Below are 24,949 nucleotides of genomic sequence, written 5' to 3' on the forward strand. Positions count from 1 at the left end.
TATGGTGTCTAAGAAATAAGGTGGTGATCTTGTTGCACTTTTACAGATTGTTAGGTATGATGTTGTGGCCATCACTGAATTGTGCTGAAGGATGGTTGTAGTTGGGAGCTGGATGTCCAGGGTTACACATTGTATCAGAGGGATAGGAAGGTAGGCAGAAGGGGTGGCATGGCTCTGCTGGTAAAGAATAACATCAAATTATTAGGAAGATGTGACATAGAATCTGAAAATGTTAAGAAACTGCAAGGATAAAAGGACCCTGATGGCAGTTATATACAGGCCTCCCAACAGTAGCTGCGATATGGACTACAGTTTACAATAGAAAAGGCATGTCGAAAGGGCAATGTTATGATAGTTATGTGAGATTTTAACATGCAGGTAGATGGGGAAAATCAGGTTGGTAATGTATGTCAAGAGAGTAAATTTGTTGAATGCCGACAAGGTGGTGTTTTAGAGCAGTTTGTTGTTGAGTCTACTAAAGGATCAGCTATACTGGATTGGGAAAATTGCCAGTGTCGCTTCACTCTTTAACAGAGGTGGAACCTATTAACTTGACCTCAGTGGTTGGGAAGATGTTGGAGTCAATTGTTAATGAAAAGGTTATGGAGTACTTGGCGACACAGGACAAGACAGGACAAAGTCAGCATGATTTCCTTAGGGAAAAATCTTGCCTGATGAACCTGTTGGAATTCTTTGAGGAGATTACAAGTAAGATAGATAAAGGGATGTAGTAGATGTTATATATTTGGATTTTCAAAAGGCCTTTGACAAAGTGTCACACATGAGGCTGCTTACCAAGTTAAGAGCCCGTGGTATTACAGGAAAGTTACAGGCATGGTTAGAGCATTGATTGGCAGGAGGCAGCGAGTGGGGATTAAAGGATCCTTTTCTGGTTGGCTGCCAGTAACTAATGGTGTTTCGCAGGAGTAGATGTTGGGACTGTTTCTTTTTATGCTGTATATCAATGATATAGATAATGGACTAGATGGCTTTGTTGCAAGGTTTGTAGATGATACGAAGATTGGTGAAGGGACAGGTAGTGCTGAGGGAACAGGAAGGCTGCAGAAGGACTTAGACAGACTAGGAGAATGGGCAAGAAAGTGGCAAAAGAAATACAGTGTTGGAAAATGCATGGTCATGCACTTTGGTAGTAGAAATAAATGTGCAGACTATTTTCTACACAGGTCGAAAATCCAAAATCTGGGATGCAAAGGAACTTGGGAGTCCTTCTGCAGAACACCCTAAAGGTTAACTTGCAGGTTGATCAGTGGTGAGGAAGGCAAATGCAATGTTAGCATTCGTTTCGAGAGTTCCAGAATACAAGCGCAGGGATGTGATGCTGAGGCTTTATAAGGTACTGGTGAGGACTCACCTTGAGATTTGTGAACAGTTTTGGGCTCCTGATCTAAAAAAAGTTGTGCTAGCATTGGACAGGGTTCATTAGAGGTTCACAAGGATGATTCCGGGAATGAAAGGCTTATCATATGAGGAATGTTAGAAAGATGAAGGGGGATCTCGTTGAAACCATTCTAATGTTAAAGGCCTAGTCAGAGTAGAAGTGGAAAGGATGTTTCCATGGGAGTGGGAGTCTAGGACAAGAGAGCAGAGGGGTGTCTATTTAAAACAGAGATGCAGAGAAATTTCTTTAGCCAGAGGGTGGTGAATTTGTGGAGTTTGATGCCACAGGCAGCTGTGGAGGCCAGGTCATTGGGTGCATTTAAGTAGGAGATTGATAGGCCACGGTATCAAAGGTTACAGGGAGAAGGCCAGGGAGTGGAGCTGAGGTAAGAAAAAAATAAAAGGATCAGCCATGATTGAATGGTGGAACAGACTTGGTCGGCTAAGTGGCCTAATTCTGCTTCTATGTCTTATAGTCTTATGAAATTCCCAGTTTTTTCTATATAATTATGTATTGTACTGCTGCCACAACGTCAACAAATTTCACAACACTTATTGATGCTACTGAACCTGATTCTGATTCTGTCCTGCAGATGTTCATGAAAATATTTATTTTACTAATTTTCCTTTCAAATATAATTCTACCGCTAAGCAGTGTGTAATTGGAACCTGTTTGATGGTGTGTTTTTCTGGCCTATTGTGCAATCTGTCTCCACGCTGTATCTGAAGGAGTTCAGTAAGATTTGGAGTGGATTGTGCAGCCTGGAAGCCTGGAGACCATGACTGACTCCATTGCTTCTCTCCGAACGAGGTGTCGAGCAAGACTGAAGTCGACAAAGTTGAGGACGGAGGACGGGTGGATGATCAGCACCATCCACTGTGCTTGACTGACCTTCCTCTCCTTCTTGCTAGGACCTGTCCAAGGAGAGTGCAGGAGCCTTGGGTTCCATGGTGCAGGGATTGATCAGTGAGGCTGTGGACTTGTTTTGGAGGGCTTTGATGTCCATGGTGCATGTATTTCCGGATTCTGGTTACGGTTCTTTGCTGCTTCTGAGCTGTTTATTCAGAGTGATCGATGCGGACTGGGGCGTTTCAGCGTAGAATGGCTCTGCGTGCACTCCACAGAGGGCTAGCAACATGGTGCTGAACTGAACTCAACTGAACTAACGTGAATACTTCCGGATGCCTGGTTTGATGTTTGATATTCAATGTGTTGCTTGCTCACTTTTTGCTGTTTGCATAATTTATTCTTTTTTGTGCGAGCTGGGTGTCTAATGTTTTCTTGAACGGCTTCCATGGTGTTTATTTGTTCTGTAGTTGCCTGTAGGAAGATGAATCTCAGAGCTGTATTCTGTATCCATTCTTTAATAGTAAATATACTTTGAATCTTTGAATCTTTGAACTGTGGTTTAAGTAACTTAAAGAAAGTAATAAAAGTGGGAATCTGTGTTACATTAACAGTTGAGCATTTGATACAATCATAACAAAATTATTCAGTCCAGCATTATAAGAGTTCCATTAACTTGCTAATTCAATTAGCTAATTAATTACCCTGTCAAAACTGCACACAGTTACCAGATTACATAAGTATAATATTTTAGTATCATAATTTCTAACAATTTCTTGTCTAAGATATATGGTGCTTCACCCTGGCAGGGCTTTAAACTTGGCAATGAAGTGAATCTTCTTGCTGACATTCATTAAATGGGTATAAGTGTTACAAATAATCGGGAGGATACTCTCTGGTGGTTGCTCTTTTATATCCAGATTTTTGTTTCCTTTCAGTGACAATTTATTTCCTTCAATTACCAGAAGAGGTATATTCTCAAGTTACTTTCAATAATGGTTTTGGCTGTAATTTATGGAAGTGTTTTCAGAAATTCATGTCTTTGGAGCCCTTGTGTGTTAAGTCGGACGGTGAGTAGAGTACTGCTGTCCCGTATAATTCTTTCATCAGCTTCCAAAGGAAGTATATTGATCAAAATCTTAGACTAATGGCATCCATAACTATTTGCCTCCTGTTCCCGCAAAACTTAGACACTATGAAAAAGACTGTCAAACTATCTAATCAAATGAAAATCAAGAAAAAAACTGCTGATGCTAAAAATAATACTCACACTTTGTAGACCTTCCAGTAATTGCACCTCCCTTCACCATTCTCAGTTCCCCATTTCCATTTCCCTCTCTCACATTATCTCCTTGCCTGTCCCTCACCTTCCTCTGGTGCTCCTCCCTCTATCCCTTCTTCCATGGCCTTCTGTCCACTCCTATCAGATTCCCCCTTCTCCAACCCTGTATCTCTTTCACCAATCAACTTCCCAGCTCATTACTTCACCCGTCTTCCTCTCCCAGTTTCACCTATCACCTTGTGTTTCTTCCTCCCCTCCATCCACCCCCCCCCCCCAGCTTCTTACACTGATTCCTCATCTTTTGTTGTCCAGTCCTGATGCAGGATCTTGGCCTGAAATGTCAACTGTTTACTCTTTTTCATGCTGCCTGGCCTGCTGAGTTCCTCCAGCATTTTGTGTGCATTACTTTGATTTGCAGCATCTACAGATTTTCTCTTGTTTGTGACACAAACAAAATTCTGGAGGAGCCCCACAGATCAGGCAGTATTTATGGTGAGGAATAAAGAGCTGATGTTTCGGGCCAAGACCCTTCATCAGCCTGGAAACGGAAGGGGGATGAAACCAGGATAAGAAGGTGAGGAAAGGGAAGGAGTACAAGTTGGAAGGTGATTGCTGAAGCCAAGTGAGGTGAAGATAGGTGGATGGGGAGCAAATCCATTTGCTAGTCACGAGCCCACATATCCAGCTGATCAAGATCCTGTTGTAATTTGTCATAGCTTTCTACACTATCTACAACACCACCTACTTTAGTGTCATCTGCAAACTAATAAACAATGCCTTGCACATTCACATCTAAATTGCTAATATAAATTATAAACAATAAGGGTCCCAGCACTGACCCCCGTGGCACAGCACTAGACACGGGCCTCCATTCTGAGGAAAAAGACCTTGACCATCTTCCTACTGCTGAACCAATTATGAAACCAAGCCACTTGATCTCATGTGATCTAACCTTCCAGTTTAGCCTGCCATGAGTGACCTTGTTAGAGTCCATATAGACAACATCCACGGTCATAAACACAATAAATTCTGCAGAGGCTGGAAATATAGACCAGCACACACAAAATGCTGGAGGAACTTGGGAGGTCGGGCAGCATCAATGGAAATGAATAAGCAGTTGACATGTTGGGCCAAGACCCTCCATCAGAATTGACAAGGAAGGGGAAAGATGCCAGAATAAAAAGGTGGGGGGAGGGGAAGAAGAAGGATAGCTGGAAGATGATAGATGGAGCTATTTGGGTAGGAAAGGTAAAGGGATGGAGAAGAAGGAATCTAATGGGAGAGGAGAGAGGACAGTGGGAGAAAGGGAAGAAAGAATTGCACCGGGGTAAGTGATTGCAGGTGAGCAGAGGTAAGAGGCCAGAGTGGGGAGAGTAGGGAATAGACGAAGAGGGAATTGGGGGAGTTTTTTTTCACAGGAAGGAGAAATCATTGTTCATACCATCAGGTTGGAGGCTACCCAGATGAAATATTAGGTGTTGCTCCTCCACCCTGAGAGTGAACTCTTTGTAGCACAAGAGGAGGCGACGGATGACATGTCAGAGTGGGAATAGGTGTTACAATGTTTATCCAGCAGGAAATTCAACTTTTGGGGATGGAGCAGAGGTAGGAGGAGATAGGGCAGTGCCCTACCATCACCTGCTCTCTTGGTTACAAGAGGGTTGTTTGTTTTAGAAAACCCTGTGTTTAGACAGCATCACCATAATCTCAGGATGTCCCAAATCAATTCCCAGCCTTACAACAGTTTTGAAATGTAGTCACTATGGTGATGTTAGAAAATTACATACAACAACACACCAGAAACAGAGAAAAGTACTGTGATAACGGTAGCGGTGATTTATTTCTCAGGAAGCAAACGATGACTATAATAAGGAGCAAGCTTGCGTAACTTGTCAAAATGGTCTCATGGGATCTTTTCTATACACTTGAGATCCCAGGTGGAGCCTCCATTTAATGTCTTGCCCCATAAACAGCAGCCTACTATTCCAGTTTTGTTTATAGGAACAACATGATCCAATTATGTAGAAAAATACCGTCTGTAGACTATGACCTGGAACTCAACCAAGCTCTCCACTGAGACCACAACTTTCCTCTGGGTCTTCCATGTACGTTTGATTGATGGGGCACCCAGAATGTCCAACGATGTTAATCTGCTTGGATACTCACCAATATCACTTACTCATGGTGCAGAAACAGACTGCCTCAGAACATTTAAAGTCTCACACACAAAATGCTGGAGGAACACAGCAGGTCGGGCAGCATCTACGGAAATTAACGAACAGTCAATCTTTTGGGCCAAGACTATTCTTCAGGACCGGAAAGGAAGGGAGATGCTGCCAGAATGAAAAAGTTGGGGGTAGGGGAAGGAGGGTAGCTAGAAGGTAATAGGTGAAGCCAGGTGGGTGGGAAAAGTGAAGGGCTGGAGAGAAAGGAATCTGATGGGACAGGAGGGTGGACCGAAGGAGAAAGGGAGAACAGAGGGGAGCCAGGGGATGGTGATAGGCAGATGAGAAGAATTAAGAGGCTGGAGTGAGGAATAGAAGAAGAGGGGAGCGGAAGGGATTTTTTTTTACAGAAAAGAGAAATCAATATTCATGCCGTCAGGTAGGAGGCTACCCAGATGGATTACAAGGTGTTGCTCCTCCACCCTAAGGATGGAGATGAACCAACATGACGGAACAGAAATGGGAAGCAGAATTAAAATGTTTGGCTACCGAGAAGTTTGGATGTGGCGGATGGGGCAGAGGTGGTCGTTGAAGTGGTTCCCCAATTTACGACAGGTTTCACAAATGAAAAGGCGGCCGCATCAGGAGCACCAGATGCAATAGTCGACCCCACCAGGTTCACAGCTAAAGTGTTGCCTCACCTGGAAGGACTACTTGGGGCCCTTAATGGGCTGGTGTAGCAATCTGGCTGCTTGCAAGGATAAACGCTGGGAGGGAGATTAGTGGGGAGGGTGAAAGGACAAGAGAATCTTGTCTGCCTCCTTGTAGCTTAATGAGAACTGTTAGGAAGATTCCAACAGCACAGTGCTTAGAGCCTGCAAAGGATGGCTCTGCTTACCTTTACAGTGGCCTTTTCAAGAGCCCTTGGGATTTGCCTTTTGAATTCATTGGTTACACGAAATCACAAGGTTCTACTTGTTTCACGAGAAATAACGAAGAATTTCTTTCTGCAGATATCAAATTGTTCACCAAGATGAATACTTGACGAAGAAAAGTTTTCAGCTAATATCAGTTTAATATTGCCATGGCTAACAATTGATAAACTCAGAAATAGCGAAGTAATAAATAGTGGTGACCGTCCCTGTGTGGAATTGACTAATGGTTCTGTCATTGCTGTGTCCTGGTGCCTGTCATCAAAGCAAGCTCATTTGCTTTCCAACTTCATTACATTTCAAATGTACCACTGCCTTAGATTCTGTTAAGGTCAAGCATAAACTCTTTGTTAGGCAAGGTAAGAAACCATTGCAAAAGCAGCATATAATTTATCATTATATATATTGTACTGTAAAATGTACAATTCTGGATTTTACTTTACTTCTGAAGGCTGACATTTTTTTATATACTTTAAATCCTGATCCAAAAAAAATAGAACATTTTATGTAAAGTTAAGAACAAAATAATGGTCCTGCCAAATCTGGAGGACCTGAGTTATAAGGAAAGGTTAAATAGGTTAGAACTTCATTCCTTGGAACATAGAAAGTTCAGAGAAGATTTGATAGAGGTATACAAAATTATGAGGGGTATAGATAGGATAAATGCAAGTAGGCTTCTTCCACTGAAGTTGGGTAGGACTACAACAGGAGGACAGAGGTTAAAGGTGAAAAGGAAATAGTTTAAGGGGAACATGAGGGGAATCTTCTTCAGACAGAGGGTCGTGAAAGTGTGGTACAAGCTGCCAGTAAAACTGATGTATGAAAGCTTGGTTTCAATGTTTAAGAGAAGTTTGGATAGGTACATGGAGGGCTATGGTCCCAGTGTAGGCCTATGGGAGAAGGGAGTTTAAATGGTTTAGCACAGGCTAGATGGGCTAAAGGGCCTGTTTCTATGCAGTACTTTTCTTCTGTACTGTCTATGACTATAGCTTTGTGCTTTGAGGTTCAGCTTTAATCCCAGGCTGTGGAACCAGACTGCCTCAGAGTAATTGAGGAACACACCCTCAAAATGCTGGAGAAACTCAGCACCTCAGGCGGTATCTATAAACACTCGATGTCTTGGGCCAGGACCCTCTATCATGCTGCCTGACTTGCTAGGATCCTCCAGTATTTTTTGTGTGTTGGTGAAGATTTCCAGCATCTGCAGAATCTCACCTTAGTGGTTATTATTGCTCTCAATTCCAGCAGAGCTCAGCTGGACACTTGACAAAGCCTTGCAAGTCCAACCCTCCACTGACCAGCCACCTAGTTGCGTGTAATTTCTTGTCCAGTCTTTCATTCCCTGAGCACCGAGTTAGCATTGTTGTGGATTCCAAAGTGCAGTGAATTTCACTCAGGCAACTAAGGTCATTTCACCCGTAACCCATGCACTAATGTCATCAATCCTAGTTATTTCAACTTGAGCTTAGAAACTTAGGGAATTTATAAATGTGCTTGTTTAAATCCTTTTTGACTATTTCAAACTGCAAGATTTATTCTTCATTAACATTTTATCACAGATTGACATCAATTTAATGTATTAATAGCTATTTACATTTTGAACTGTATGCATTAACTTTTCTCTGATTGATTTATGTTTATTTGGTGGTAAAACTAAATATTCAGTATTTGTGCAATTAAGGAATAACATTATTTGGTCAAACAACATCCCCCAGCTTTCATTGCTGTTCTACACCATCCATCTGATGATTTGGTCTCATATTTGGGCATGATCCTCAAACTGGCCTTAGATCCCACACCACCAAGTTCACAAACAGTTATTATCCTTCAACCATTAGGCTCCTGAATCAGCGTGGATAACTTCACTCACCTCAACACTGAAATGATTCCACATCCTACAGCTTCACTTTCAAGGACTCTACAACACATGTTCTCAGTATTTTTAGTATCTTACTATCATTCATTCATTTATTCTCAGTAAAACCTGAGGTACAGGTGTAGCCAAGCACACTCATTTCTCAATTGCTAGAACTTTCAGACTATTCTAGTGGTGTTTAATAGTGTGACTTTCTGGAGATCGACATAGGGCTGTGTAGCCCTAATTGTTTAATGTTATTGTATAGTGACTTTGGGATGATACCAGTTGTAGATATTACTATTGGGACAATGTATACCCTGTTCAAGTTCCATAGTCTTTCAACTTCCAGTTTTAATTGGCATATTTGTGGTGTTCTTCACTTATTGATTTCTGTATGTTATATATGTTTGGAATTGCTATATCTGTTAAATAAGTTGTTCTTGCTTCTTTATCATGTAATATTATATCTGGGTGGTTATTATGTATTGGTTTATCAGTAATAACAGTTCAGTTGTAATACAATTTGTAGGACTCTGACACTACAGTTGGATGAGACCTGTATTTGTTGTAAAGTATGGTGTCTTTGAGTTTGTATTTTAAAGCAAGGTTTTGGTGAATGATGTTTGCCACTTGATTGTGCCTATGTAAGTAATCAGATTGAGTTAAACTGTTGCGGAATCCTGTAATGTGTTGGATTGTTTCTGGTTTCTCTTGGCATTTCCTACATTTACCATCTTAAATGTTTTGGTCTTTTATTTTGTATTTTTGATTTTTTTATCTGTTAACTACCTGATCCTGTATTGCCACAAGGAATCCTGTTTCTGGGAAGTTTCCAACTCTGAACCAGGCTTTCAACACTCCCTTGATGATATCTAGTCTGCTCAGATCATGTGGGTGTTTTCAATGGAGGGTCATGCTCTTCATTGGTGAACTTTTTCATCTGTAGTGATAGTTTCTTCATTTTTCTGGGTTATGTTTTAAGTTTAGTGGTGTATACTTCTTAGCAGAATTGCATACGTTCACATGGAGTGCTGATTCCTGTTGTCATTGGTGAAAATATATCCTTAAAGGTTTTATCTGATTGTTGTGTAAATCTTTTATGTCTGTTATTCCTCTTCCTCCTTCTGTCCCTGGGTAGTGTTAATCTAAATGTGTTGAAGTGTACATAGTGTTTTCTGAAATTTGTCATTTCAGTTCTTATGTTCTTTGTAAATTTTTCAGGTCAGTTATTATTACTATTATTGCTAGTTTGTTTGAACTCACACAGTTTGTCTTTTGCATATTGCTTGTTTGTCCATGACTGGGTTTAGTTTTTGTTTGAGTTTATTGGAATTGTTTGTTCTACTGTGAATGCCTGCAAGAAAATGAATCTCAGGATAGTATGTGGTGACACATAATAAATTTACTTTGAACTTTGAACTTTGAAATAATAAATTTATTATCATCGCAGAAGTGTTGCTTGGAATTTGGCGGCACTTTAGCAAAAGCATTAATCTCACCACACGTAAATTATTTAAACTGATCTTCCATTTTCATTATTCTTAGATGAAGATTCAAATCATTTGCTTCTACAACTCAGGATAAAAACAATGCTGTAGGTACTTATTGCAAAGCAAACAAGAGCTTTATGAGACTAAAGTCAAAATTCAGTTTTAAGTGTATTTGCACACGTTTGCTTGGGCCCTTTGCTCAAGCCATTGATAACCTGCCCTCTCTATTGTCCAAAGTGGATGGTATGGTTGGAGTTTGTCAATGTTTCTGTAATCTATTACATCCACAGTACAGGGGTTGCCCTACGCACCTTCACCCTGTTCCCTGACCTTACCCATTTCCATCTCTCATGACTTTGGACTTTCAGAGGCCATTTTCTTATCAGTTTGATATGTTTATACTTACACCAGCAGAAAGGATTTTGTTGCTGTATTGTTGTTGTGTCATGCTTTCTTCTGAAGGTATGAATCTCCTTTTTGCATTTGTGGCTTAAGGTGCTGAACAGCATGCGAGCTACCGAAAACTGTTTCAGCGAGTAAGGGTGCAACACCCCGGAATTTGTCTTCTCTGTTCTGTTTTACAGTAGTCTCCTGATCCAGGTCAGGTCAGTGTTATTGCCTTTGAAACTGCTGGATTATTAAAATATGCAATAATATTTTAATAAATAGAAGCAAACAAACTCCCTGATATGGCAAATGAAATGCTCATTATTTCCTTCACTGACTATACACTCTCCTGTGATAGTGGTGGCCCCTTGCTGAATCTCTTATTTGCAATTTGCATTTGTTCTGTACAATGCACTGCAGGAGACCCCAGTATTATAATGTACAGAGGAAATTTGCAAATTTGCCTCAGGTTTTGCTAGTAGAGTTACACGGAAACTTCAAAATATTACACATCTATATTTATTTTGTATACCAATCCTTCCACTAGCAGCTGCACTTAGAAGTTTAAAGAAAATTTATTATCAAAGTACGTGTATGTCACTATACACAATCCCGAGCTTCAATTTCTTGTCAGAATTCACAGTAGAGCAAAGAGATACAATAGAATCAATGAAAAACTACACAGGAATGAAGACAAACTGTGCAAATACAAAAAAAATACAAATAAAACTGGTTGTCTGTCATGCCCAACAATGGCAGGAGACCTGTGTGAGAGAGTTCTTAAAGTGGAGAAGACTTTGCACTGGCGTAGTTCCACTCTCTCAACCTCCGAAGTCTGAGTCCTGTGGTACGAACAAGTGCCACAAAGTGGGGTCTTCCTTGGTTGCAGTGGATGACCATGACATCTTCTGTATTTTGTCATGCCCTTCGATCTCCATGGAGGGTCGCAGTACCACCTTCCTGCCGTTGGATCTCACTGAAGCTCTCATCCACCCAGTCCACCGGCTACCCCTACCTGGTTCTTTTCCCACTGCTGGGATTAAATCTGGGGTTCCTGGGTGGTGTGGCTTGAAGGGCCAGAAGGCCTATCCAATGCTGTATCTAGATAGATAGATAGATAATTAAAAGGCTAATATCTTCATTGGTAGATAATTTCGGTACCCGTCAAACTCTCATTTTTAGATATATTTGTGCAATTATGTAGCCCACAATGTTTGTTATCACCTTTGTGCTGATGAGGAAAATCATGAACAGACTTTCTGTAACACAGCGTGTGGATCATTCACAGGTACCCCCAAGCTGGCTCCTGAACCAGTGTGAATAACTTTACAAATCAATATGGAACTGATTCCACAATTTATGGACTCACTTTCAGGGACTCAACAACATGTGCCTTAGTATTAATTATTTACTATTTATTATTATTATTGGGGTGTATGGGGTATCCAGGTAGCAACTCTGATGAAGGGGCTTGCTGTGTCTTTTCTGGGGCTGCTCACTCGCTTTTGGTCCTCACTGAACACTCAGCTCTCACCTGTGGCTCCAATAGCTGTTTGCATGCCACAGCGGCCACACCACTTCAACAGACCATTTCAAACCACACTGCCCACCCAGCAACCCCTGATTTAATCCTTGACAGACTTCCATGATTGCAGCACAATTTACAATGACCAATTAACCTATCAACCTGAATGTCTTTTGATTGTGGGAGGAAACCGGAGCACCCAGAGGGAGTGCACGCAGTCACAGGGAGAACGTACAAACTCCTTACAAGCAGCAGTGGGAAATGAACCCGGATCGCTGGAACTGTAAAGCATTGTCCTAACCACTACACTCCCGTGCATCATGAAGGATGTTTTTCAGAAGCTGGGATTGCAGGTTCACTGTTCAAGTGCTGACATTGCTGCCAACTTCACTGTAACAAATGTAAGATTTTCAGCTGCCAATGTGATTGTTTCCGTCATTGTGTGCTATCATCTGGCAGGGAATAAAAAGCACAAAAATAAATTGATGCCAAGAGTATAACCTTGCCCCAATCTACTTTATTGTTCCAAATTAAGTAACTGCCTGCTTTATTCTTTAAGAATTGTTCAGTTTAAAGGAATTATTCCGCTTCAAATTATTTTCTCCTTGCATAGCTCAACATAATGCATGAATATATTCGAGGAAATGACTTGTCTGGCAGGACATATTTGACACAGGAATGTACAGGGAATGAATTAATAACTTCCAGTGCTTTGAGAAACAATTCAATTAATTTGCCTTTGGGATGCACTGAGATTTGAGAGGTTTTATTGTACCTTGTCAAATTCCATTATTTGTATTACTTTATTTTAAGAAAACTAGATGAAATTTCAAACAATGCCACAAGGGGGCTCTACAAGCCAGACAAGTTTCATCTGCATCTTTCTCAATGCTGGAGGTCCAGGTGACTTTTGCTTCCTGTTCATTTGATATAATTCAACCAACTGCAAATAATAAAAATGGCTTTAATATTAAGATTTTTGTTTGAAATAGAATAATTTCCAACCTATGTTTGCAGATATCCTTACAAAACACAAGCAACACACACAAAATGCTGAAGGAACTCTGTAGGTCAGGCAGCATCTATGGATGTTAATAAACAGTTAACATCTTGAGCCAGGACCCTTCATCAGGACTGGACTGAAAGGGGCCAGAAATCAGAACATGAAGGTGGGGAGTGGATGAGGAGAAGGAGGAGTACAAGCTGGTAGGTGATCAGTGAGAGCTGGTGAAGGGAAAAGTTGGTGGATGGGGGGATTGGTGATGTTAAGAGCTGGGAGGTAATAGTTGGAAAAAGGTTAAGTGCTGAAGAAGGAGGAGACTAATAGGACCTATTAGCACTTTCGGACATGAAGTAAAAGGAAGCAGGTGAGGAAACATGGAAGTGATGGGCAGATCGTGAGGGCGGTGGAAGAGAAGAGAAAAACCTCAGCACAAAACGCTGACTGTTTATTTCCCTCCATAAATGCTGTCTGACTTGCTGAATCCTCTGGCATTTTGTGTATATCGTGCAAGATTCTCAGCACCTGCAGAATATTTTGTGTTTCTACAAAACAATAATTTGTGGAAAGAGATTGCAACCCACTGCGAGCAATCATTCCTCTGTTCTTCATTTTCATGATTGAAGTTCTCTGTTTATTAGGGTAAAACTTATAAAGACCTGATATAAATAATGTTGAAGAAGGTAGATATATGTGGCACCTCCCATGATTGCATTTATTATGGCACCTTTTATGACCTTGGAGAAATACCAAAGTACTTTACAGACATATATTTGCTTTTCGGAATGTAGTCACTGTTGTTGAAAGTTCAAAATTTCATAAGTAATATATATCTACAAAAGATATACTGTTGCACTCTGTGGAGGGGGCATGGTCAACAGCCTGCCCCAGCATACCTAATAACCAGAGCTATTTATTTATTGTTCGTGTGTTAAAATGCTTTTGAGGGATTATGGTGGCTGAAGGAAAGAAGTAACATTTTAGCTGCCCTGCCTCTTGCCTCACCAATCAATGCCTCCCCTGGGGAGATTCCAGAGCACCCCTACCCCCCAGCACCTCAGGCGGCAGCGCCAACCACCATGGGGAATTATGGACTTTGTTGTGGATTCTTGGGTTGCTGAGGGCGATTGATCCCTCAGATGGGGGCAGTGTGGTACTCCGGGGGGGGGGCGTGTGGTCGACAGGCCATCCCAGAATTCCTAATGACCGGTACTATTTGTTCTTGTGTTAAAATGCTTTTGTGGGATTATGGTGGGATGTTTGTTCAAGTTCATTTCTTGTTGCTTTTTAGCTCGGGTTAATACAGTTATTTGCATGTGTGTTTGTGGGTCACCCTGACTGTAACTGGGGTGTGTAATAATGATCTCTCCCCCCATCTGTATGTGACTGAGGGAGTTCTCTCCCCATGTGATTGCACCCGGTCTGTTTTGTGTTTGTTGCAATTAAACCAGCTGTTGAGTTAACCAGGCTTTTCTCATCTGTTATCATGGACTGAATGCTCACCACAATGCTAAATAAACCCAAGACTTTTACACAGTACTGTAGATTGATGCTAAAGCTTCTTAGAGATCACTGTGGGAGGATGTGCAAGGGGCAGTGAAATCCATTCGAATTTTATTTCTTTCTTTTAATTGTGATATTTGGTTTGTTGATTGGTGGCTGCCTATAAGCAGACATATTTCAAGGTGTACAATTTATACATTCTTTGATAATAAACGTGCTTTGAATGTGTTTAGCATAGGTTTGGTTGAAGGAACTTTAAAATGAAATACAGAAAGGGTTAGTATTTTGCCAATTAAAGGATTATATTTTGCCGTTATTCTGTAAAATCATTTTATTACAAGGATACCCTCATACTGCAGTCACAAAATATTTGTGAGGTCTGACTGACTTGGCCACACTGGATTCTTCCAGATCCGAGACCAGGATAAGCAGGCCCTTGGCACCCAAGAACCCATTGTGTGGGGTGGGTCAGTTCTAAGCATGAAGCAGGCTTCAGCCAGCATTCTATCAAGGCCCAGATCTCTGACCCACCCTGATGGCCTTTGCCATCTCTTCTTTTCAAAGGTCTTCAAACCATTTTCAGAATCAGAATTCAGTTTATTATCACTGACATATGTCATGAACTCAGTTGTTTTATGGCAACAATACAGTACAATTTGATGTTGTGGTGTTCACCGAGCTTGGCAATTAGCTTGGAGACACTTCATTACCAGTCGAGGTGACATCCTCAGTGCATGGTTGTCAGTGTTTCTCTCTGGAAGTGCTCGCATTTATATGGACCTCCATTCGCTTGCCTCAGTCCTAACTGGCTAGCCCTTCAATTGACCTTTGAATTCTATTGGCTTGCATTTCTTTGGCTCTATGGGGTCCGTAGATGGCATCTATTTCAATATGCTGGTTTACGGAGTTATTAGAAGGGAACCGCACTTACAAAAATTCTCGTGTTTGCCTGCGCCAGAATCTCCGTGGTGTCCCAATTAAAATGATGTCTTTCTTGATCTTCATGTACTGAGATCAGTGACAATTTGTGTTCCTGTAAATGAGTAAAGAACAGTGCAATGCATAACATATAAACTATAAGAAATAGATATAAAAAATTATTAAGTAGTGCAAAGAGGAAACAAAAGTAGTCATATAGTGTCTTTAATAACCAGCAAATATAAATGGTACTAAATTTAAAATCTAAATAATCAAAAATATAAAATATAAAACAATTAAAATAACCAAAATTAATTTTAAAATAATTAAAAATACTAAAATGAAGTGAAATACCTCGGATCTCCTTTGTATTTCTAGAGTTACTGACCCCATTCAGATCACTGAGGCCATCTTGACTACCCCCGAATCCTAGGGCCATGGGAGGAGCTGGGCAATACTTCATCCAACCACTCTCATTAGTAAACAAGCACTCAATTGCTGAGGTCAGCAGTGAACCTGCTGGTGGATCAGGAAGCGTCCCTGATCTCTGAGATGTTTTGAACTTGAGGCCTGAAAGTCCGAAACATCTGGATGTAGGAACTTTGTCAGCTGGCCCTCCGTGATACCACTGCCGACTGACAAGTAAGCATAATTCATACTACTGAGGATACGCAAAATGTTTGCTTATTATAAATAGATTCCCAGCTGAGAGAATAAGCCACAATATTTCTTTCAGATAGTTCTATACTTTTTTTCTGGTAAGCAGACCTTGTAAACTGTATATAGTTCTGAAGTGCTGAACGTGACAAATACTGTTGATTGATGATTAAATAGCATTTCTTTTTGTTTTCATTGCCTTGCAAAGATGTGATAAACTACATCCATTCTGATGGTGAGAGCCAGGCAAGGCGGTGTGGGGGTAGGGTGAGGTGTTGGTCTTGCTGATTAAATTTCTCTTCTCTCCAAGCTGGAACATTCTTTTTTTATATAAAACTACAAAAACACAGATGATCGTGGTGACTGGTTTTATTTTGTTGAACACAGAAAGCTCACACATAGAGTTGGGAACTGAAGAATCTAGACCAGAAGTTCCCAACCTGGGGTCCACGGTACTCTCTGTTAATGGCAGGGGACCATGGCATAAAAAAGATTGGGAACCCCTGATATGGAGCAATAATTCAGAAATTTCAATCCCGCTTTTTCAGTTTGAGAATTTTAATTCAGATTTTTCCAAAGGAGATCCCAGTAAAGTGGAAATTATCACCATGCTGGAAAACCTAAGAGTTTATTTTGATTTTTTAAAAGGTTTGCACCAGGCTGGTTTAGATATATACATTTGCAACTCAGAAACAAGCCTTATAATTCCCCATGTCCATTTTAGCCTTCATCCCCATCTGCACTAATCCGTTTGCCCACATTAGGTCTTTATCCTTTTGTGCCTTTAAATACACTGGACAACAATTTTTTTTGAAAGTGTTGCTTCCTCAGGATTGTTTTTTGTTTTTGATTGAAGCCAAACACAAATATAATTTCAGACTACTTATATCATGTAGGAATTTGGAGAAACAAAAAATTAACTTTAATTGAATTAGAATGTGTTTAATTGCATAATGATGCTGATGTTTTGCAATAGTTCAACTAAGCTAAAAATATTTGGTTGATGTATTTTGTTTGTACTCAGTATCTGAGGCTTCTTGCTTATGAGTCCGACAATAATTAGCCAGCATTGATGGATTCCAGTTGCCCTAATACTATTTCTCCATGACCACAATGTCCTTGTGAAACCTTTCACTATGCTTACTAGTTGGAAGTGAAGTAACAGAAATTTGGTGATGAAACATTTGATCTTTCTGAACTTCTAACAAGTTCTAGACTTCCCATGAGATTGTGTGATTAATTAACATTGTGTTTGGTGATTGTAAAACATAATGTTTTCATCTTTGTTTCTATTGATTTGCAGGTCTCCTGACAAATGCATCAAGAAAGAATCCTTTTAGGAGCAGCTTAGAACTCTGAGTGACCTATTTACCCTAGCCACGTTCTTCTGCTGCAGACTGTCACCTGGTATACGTTATTTCCTCAATTTTCTTTGACTGTGAGTCAAAGGACACAATCCCATCTCTGACTTTAGAGCTGAAATTTCATTCATTCTGAAGATGAACAGGTGCAACACGTAGATGACTGAGCCAATCCTGGATGGCAGCAATGTTGACCATGTTTGGAACTCCTTGTCCCTACATTTCAGCCGAAGTTGGACTTGCCTTTGCCCTGTTGATGTTGCAACCCAGACAGCCTGTTTTACAGAAGACTGAACTATTTTTATCAGTCCTTAGCAGGTGATGAATCTTAGCTTCAGGTGGGACATTAAAAGAGTTACAGAAGGCTCCTCAAACAAAGACACTGTGCTTTTATGCGTGTAACTCTTTCTCTGACGTCTATACATCTATTTCCTCATCGTTGTTCACAAAACAGTAGACCAAAGAACACACGGAGAATGCTGAAGTGGACACTATCTCATTGTGAATGAGCTTTACTGGTTTCGATTGTAGTGAGTTTCTGATGGATTTTGATTCAGTTTTTCTTTCCTAGAGCTGAAATAAATCATTACTGGCTAGGGTAAATTCTTTATTGGGAAAAAAAAATAAAGGGAGTCCTGATGTAAGATGTCTAAGGATCTAATGGAGCATGGAGATAAAATAGTTTATTTCCTGTCACAAAAAAGACACATATGAACATTTGCGCTGGGAGGATATCTTAGTCTCCTGTTTAGTTTGGCTGACTTATTTCTCATTCTTAAGTCATGTTGTATTTCAACCAGAAAGAAAGAACAAAAAAAGTGAACCCTTTGCAGCTCTTTATTTTCTTTCCCAGCACAATAGTAGCTACTGTCCAACAACATTCGCAATGAGCATGTCTGGCTACCTGCAGCCTGTGTCACATTTCAATCAACCATCTACCGCGAGAAATAAAAAAAAAGATCACATTAGAGGAGAAAGTAACATTTCTTGAAAACAGGATCATTAAATGTATTTTGAGAAACCTAAAGTTATATATTTAACAGTTTTTATATGTTGTATCTTTGTAGAAAATCTTATTTAACAAATAATGTGGTCGTACTATGCCAGCCTTGAAAGCAGTCAAGAGTTGTGTTTTAACTTCTGGTATCTGTCAAAGAGATGATTGGTGTATTTTTTCCTTTGGACCATTCTGGATCTGAAAACTGACCACAAAGAACTCTGTAGAAAAAAAATGCTGTTTATACATCAATACATTCAACCATTGCACTGTAGGAAGGCAGTTCATTTCTTTTATGTACTGGTATAATAGAGTGGAAAACATTGTAAACTTTGCTATCAGTACTGGTTTTCATTTCTCCCCCTTTTTCTCGTGGTTGACTCTTACTAAATTGGATTTCTGAGCTATTCTAAAGTTGTACAATACAAGCTCTCACTGGAGTTTTGTTGAAAAACAGTGGGCAGGACTAATCATTATCCTGTTCTCTCAGATCCACTGAAATAATACTCTTTTTTTGCTATTATACACAAAATGAGATATGTCTGACCTAAAATGTGAGTTGCTAATTTACTACAACAGAGCAGCCAAAGTCTAGGTCAGTTTTTAAACAGTAAATTCTTGTTACAGCCTATATTTGTGTTCTATAAGTTGAAAGCCATTGTATTTGCCTCCAAAAGAATCTTGAACTTCTTTAGTTCAAAAAGCAGACACTCAACTTGCTGGCTCACTTACATTGAAAACAGATGATTGTACAGTCCACTATGAAACTGGTTTTCTTTGAACTTCACATTAGTCTGAATAGTAAGCAAGGTAAAAGACCAAAGCTTGAATCTGAAATTAAATTTTCCCTTGTCTGTCAAGATATCAATGAGCAACAGAAAATTCAGATGTCATTTGGTTTTGATTTCAATCAATGTAGATCTAGTTTAAAATAATCAGTAAAGTATAGACTTACTTACCTACCTACTGCCCATTACGCCACTGGCGTTTAGGGCAGCAATGAAGGTTCTCCATCTTTGGTGGCACTTAGGTCTTCCTTCATTGTATCAGTAGCTCAGTTTTCACTGCTATCAGTTATGCAAGTCCCGGGTGGAGACTCAGGAATACCATCACACTCAGATGTAGAAGAAGAATTCTTGTTGTTTCCCTAAGAGTTTTGTTTTACTAGTAAAGCCTATTAGCCCTGAGCTGAATCTCTGAATCTAGACGTCTTAGTCTGGCCTCTACCCTTTGACCTGTTTGACATGGGTGACCCTACCAAGAGCCAAAGCATAAAGCCCTGATTCCAGCCAACATAGATCTCCAGGTCATTGAGGCACGCAAGCCTCCAAACCCTGTGACAACCTGTGACAAGGTTGTGGTCCTCTTGGAGGACAGACTTACATGCTGGAATGTTATTCAAGGGTTGTTCCTGAGCAGGTAAGACTAAATGTTGGCCTATTAGTAATATTAAGATAAAATTGCTCACAAAACTTGAGGATCCATCATTTTTCTAAGGTGGCAATAAATAAGGTTCAAACAGCAGTATTATTTGAAGCAAATGCAGTTTGAAATTGAATGATTTATTTCATGGAATTAAAAACCTTTAATCTAATCATATTCCACAGTAAATATGTACATGTTTTCTAGACTAAACATGAACTTATATCATCCTTATTAATTAAATGAAATCTGTTCTTTCACTCTGCATCATGGTCCACAGATTCTGTGAATGGTACCCATGTTGTTTCATATTTCCCATAATGGAAGGTAAATTAGGGAAGTTTGGTTATGAAAGTGGTATCTGAGGGTCAATTACACAAACCTGGCAAAAAACTAGTGATCTATGTATTGATTGAATTGTGAGCCTTTTCCTGGTATGCTTCTAATACCTACAAGAGGTTTCTCAAGGCTCTGGAAAGGTACCACAATAGTTGTGTCTACAATCTTCAAAGTTCAAAAAGTTCAAAGTAAGTTTTATTATCAAAGTGCATATATGTCACCATATACAACAATGAGATTCATTTTCCTGTGGGCATACTCAATAAAGCTAGTAACTCTAACCGGATCAATGAAAGATCAACCAGAATGCTGAAGACTATACAAGTGTGCAAATGCAAATATAAATAAATAATGAGAACATGAGATGAGAAGGTAAGAGTCCTTAAATTAAGATCATAGGGTATGGGAACATCAATGATGGGCAATTGAGTGTAGTTAGTGCCTTTGTTCAAGACCCTGATGCTTGTAGTGTTGTAACTGTTCTTGAACCTGGTGGTGAGAGTTCTGAGACTTTTGAACCTTCTACCTGATGGCAGCAGCAAGAATAGAGCATGGCCTGGGTGGTGAGGATCTCTGATGATGAATGCTGCTTTCCTACAACAGCATTCTCCAAATTCATTCCAAGGATAAGTGAAGCAACAAAAGCATTCTATTCTTAGTCAGCGTCCCTATCCTGAGGCCCTAATCACAACCAGTCAGTTTTGTTGGACAGGCTTTATCAGTCACATGTTTGACACAAGATGCCCAAAGCTCATATTACATTCCAGAAAAGAAAAGATTCAAGAATGTGTTCATAAAACCATAAGACATGTGAACATGTGAGCAGAACTAGGCAACTTGGTCTATCTAGTCTGCTCCACCAATCCATCATAGTACTTATGATCCCTCTCAACACCATTCTTGTGCCGTTTCACCATAATCTTTGACTCAGTTATTGATCAAGAAATGATCAACCTCTGCTTTAAATACTGTATACCCAGTGACGGCTTCTGCAGTCATCTGTGGCAATGAATTCCACAGATTCACCACCCTCTGGCTAAAAAAAAACTTCCTCATCACTGCTTTAAAGGGATATCCTTCTAATCTGAGGTTGTGCCTTCTGGTCCTAGACTCCCCCAATGTAAGAAGCATCCTCTCCATGTTCACTCCGTCTAGGCCTTTCAATATTCAATGAGATCTTCTAAACTCTAGGAAGTACAGGCCCAAAGCCATCAACCACTCTTCATATATTCAAAGTTTCCTTGGGGAGAAAAATAAGCAAGATCATCACTGACCAATAGTGTTCAAAGTGAAGAAGAAGTACTTGGGAAGACACTGAAAGCCTTGAGTCAATGGTTTGGGGACTTTGAAGTCCATTGTAAGTACCAGATGGAGTTTTTTACCTTCCAAATCTACTTGGCCTACCTGGTGGCTACTGACTCAACTGTAGTCCCCACAATGGCCTCAGTACCCACAGAACCAGAGCAAGGACAAATCATTGATCATCTTGAGGGACCACCAGAGGAGAAATAGTTTCTCATCTTTACACCCACTTTAAAAATTTGAAGTAAGACAGAAATCTCATAAGAGAGAAGGATACAATCTTGGGAATAGTTGTGATACACCTCTTCAACAAGCAGATAAGTCCTCTCATGTTTAAATTTTCAAGTGCAGCTCTGTAAGATTCAGAAACATTCTTTTTTTGACACAATTTACAAAGAAAACCTATGCACAATGTCCATATAAATTGCAATTTTAGTCTTAATGTTATTTAAAATACAGCCTTAATGCTAATATTGAAAAAATGTTACCTTGATTTAATTCAATTAATAAATATCATTAAACTTAAATATGATATTAGATAAAGGAGGTTGAACTGGATAAAAATTGGTTGGAATTTGCTTAAGGTGTAATTTTCTTCCAAACATGTCCTTTAAAATATGCAACACCAGGTAAAATATGTAATGCTCTTCGCAGACTTTGATTGTTAAAATTACAAGATGTACATGTTGCAAGCAATCCAAGGAATGCCCTAAATGAGATGACCAAGTTTACTGTTTAGCCAGCCAGTGGTGTAGGGGTATCTACGAGGGGTGATTGATACGTCCGTGGCCTAAGGTACAAGGAGTCAATTTTAGAAAACCTAGCACATTTATATTTCAATATAGTCCCCTCATTCATTTACACACTTAGTCCAGCGGTCGTGGAGCATACGAATCTCTTTGTAGAAGTCGGCATCTTGGACCTCCAGAATGTGGTCTACAGCAGGGGTGATTGATAAGTTCGTGGCCTAAGGTAGAAGGAGATGAGTTATACAGCTCTCGTTACGTGCACGTGCAGTTCAACTCTTTGAGTGATTATGCAGAAAGTTTGAAGTTAATAACTCATCTCCTTCTACCGTAGGCCACAAACTTATCAATCACCCTTCGTACAATAGACTTCAAGGTAAGTGGTCCTAGGTTCAAATCCAGCCAGCTCCCTGCAAGCTTTCCATCCATTGAGATTTAAGTTAGCAACTCAGCCACATAAGCAAATAGACAAAGGCTAAGGAAATGGCAAGGTTGTTGCCCACAAGGTACAGAGAGGAACAACAACAAACTTACTGGTGAATCAAAGTATTTCCGCAGGTTTCTAATGTTTGGGTCCATCTGCAGAGTAAATCACATAAGAATACCGTTGGACTGTTCATTTTACAGAAACAGGTCTTCAGTCCATTCAATGGGTGGGAGCAGATTGGATGGGCCGAATGGCTACTATGTCGAATGGTCTTACGGTCAATTCACTTCATGTGATATCAAGAAATATCTGAGAGTAGTGGATTCAACAAAAGATAAACGGGCCTGGACTGTACTGCAGCTATACAAGTTCCAGATCTTGACCTACCACCAGCCATGGAGAACAAAATAAAAACAGAAATGCTGTGCTAGTCTCATCTTTCAAAGCTTTATGTTTTTATTTCAGATTTCCAGAATCAGTACATAATCACTTTTGGAACATGGGAAATTGGTTAGGTGTATCCTGTCCACAAAATAAAGAACATTTGAATTACTCTTCCATCACTTCACCTTCAAATCACTGGAAATGGAAGGGAGAATGTTACTGCCAGACAGGTCAGGTGGCAGCTTCTCTTCAACAGTCACCTCCTTGTCCAGCTCTTCTCAAGGACACACAGCTCAGGATTCTGTTATGGTCTTCACATAGTTAAGGTGGAATTCCAGCAACAATCTTTGAGAACCTGCTTTTGACACCATTGCTCCATTTGTTCAACTAGGGTACTGAGGAGCTCTGGTACAACTAAAGCCAAAGGATATCAATGGTAAGGTATCCACATGCTAGAGTTATACCACACACAACACAAAGTGGTTGTGGTTATTGGAAGTCAATCATCTCTCCCTGAGACATCACAGTGGGAGTTCCTCGGAGCATTATCCTAACTTCAGCTGCTTCCCAAGACTTGCACCATGATGTTCACCAATGACTGCATTATACTCAGTCCAATTCACACCTCTTCTGTAAATGAAGTTCACTATGAAGCCAGATCTAGTCCACATTTAAACATGATAAATGTGAAGTTATCCACTTTGGTGGCAAAAATAGGAAAACAGATTATTATGTGAATGGTGGCCGATTAGGAAAAGGGGAGGTGCAACGAGACCTGGGTGTCGTTATACACCAGTCATTGAAAGTGGGCATGCAGGTACAGCAGGCGGTGAAAAAGGCGAAGGGTATGCTGGCATTTATAGCGAGAGGATTCGAGTACAGGAGCAGGGAGGTACTACTGCAGTTGTACAAGGCCTTGGTGAGACCACACCTGGAGTATTGTGTGCAGTTTTGGTCCCCTAATCTGAGGAAAGACATCCTTGCCATAGAGGGAGTACAAAGAAGGTTCACCAGATTGATTCCTGGGATGGCAGGACTTGCATATGAAGAAAGACTGGATGAACTGGGCTTGTACTCGTTGGAATTTAGAAGATTGAGGGGGGATCTGATTGAAACATATAAGATCCTAAAGGGATTGGACAGGCTAGATGCAGGAAGATTGTTCCCGATGTTGGGGAAGTCCAGAACGAGGGGCCACAGTTTGAGGATAGAGGGGAAGCCTTTTAGGACTGAGATAGGAAAAACTTCTTCACACAGAGAGTGGTGAATCTGTGGAATTCTCTGCCACGGGAAACAGTTGAGGCCAGTTCATTGGCTATATTTAAGAGGGAGTTAGATATGGCCCTTGTGGCTACAGGGGTCAGGGGGTATGGAGGGAAGGCTGGGGCGGGGTTCTGAGTTGGAGGATCAGCCATGATCATAATAAATGGCGGTGCAGGCTCGAAGGGCCGAATGGCCTACTCCTGCACCTATTTTCTATGTTTCTATGTTTCTATGAGGCTGTCCGATGGAAATTGACATTCAAAATGAACCCTCCACTCCATAGAGTGCCTCCAGCATTGTGTGTGTGTTGCTCTGAGTTTCCAGCATCTGCAGAAACTCTTGTGTTTAAGAGTTGAACATTTAATAGTATTATCCTCATACTGTGAGTCACGTCAATGCTACTAGAGCTATCATTGGCCGGGTATTCAACCAGCTACATTAATACTGCAAGTAGCATGGCAGGCCAGAAATCAGGGGACACTTTTCAGTCACTATAATTAAAGTCCAAGATTTACTGTAATTAATAATATTTAGTTTCAGTAGAACATGGAAATAATTTAAAAAGCATCGAAAACTGCAACACTCCTTATATCACCGAGGCCAGTGCCTGCATCTTGAAGGATACCTTCATTTTCCCCTAGTGCTCTCTGCTATATATTTTAGAAAACAGTAGATTACATTTCACTGGCTGTCTTTTGAATCATCAGCAACATTGGGTTACTGTGCGTAGTCCAGCCTGGTGGGAA

At 40.3% G+C, this 24,949-nt stretch overlaps 1 protein-coding gene across 3 annotated transcripts in view; it reads left to right on the forward strand.

The window, feature by feature from the left end:
- tafa5a (TAFA chemokine like family member 5a) overlaps window positions 1–19,921 on the forward strand; it is an 849,915-nt gene extending 829,994 nt beyond the window's left edge. For all 3 annotated transcript variants that reach the window (XM_063072585.1, XM_063072583.1, XM_063072584.1), the window contains exon 4: window positions 17,266–19,921. In XM_063072585.1, coding sequence (XP_062928655.1) covers window positions 17,266–17,274 — 9 coding nt within the window. In that variant the 3' untranslated portion in view covers window positions 17,275–19,921. The remainder of the gene's footprint in view (window positions 1–17,265) is intronic.
- The last annotated feature ends 5,028 nt before the right edge of the window (window positions 19,922–24,949 follow it).

The sequence above is a fragment of the Mobula hypostoma genome, chromosome 20 (assembly GCF_963921235.1).
Source record: "Mobula hypostoma chromosome 20, sMobHyp1.1, whole genome shotgun sequence".
NCBI lineage: Eukaryota > Metazoa > Chordata > Chondrichthyes > Myliobatiformes > Myliobatidae > Mobula > Mobula hypostoma.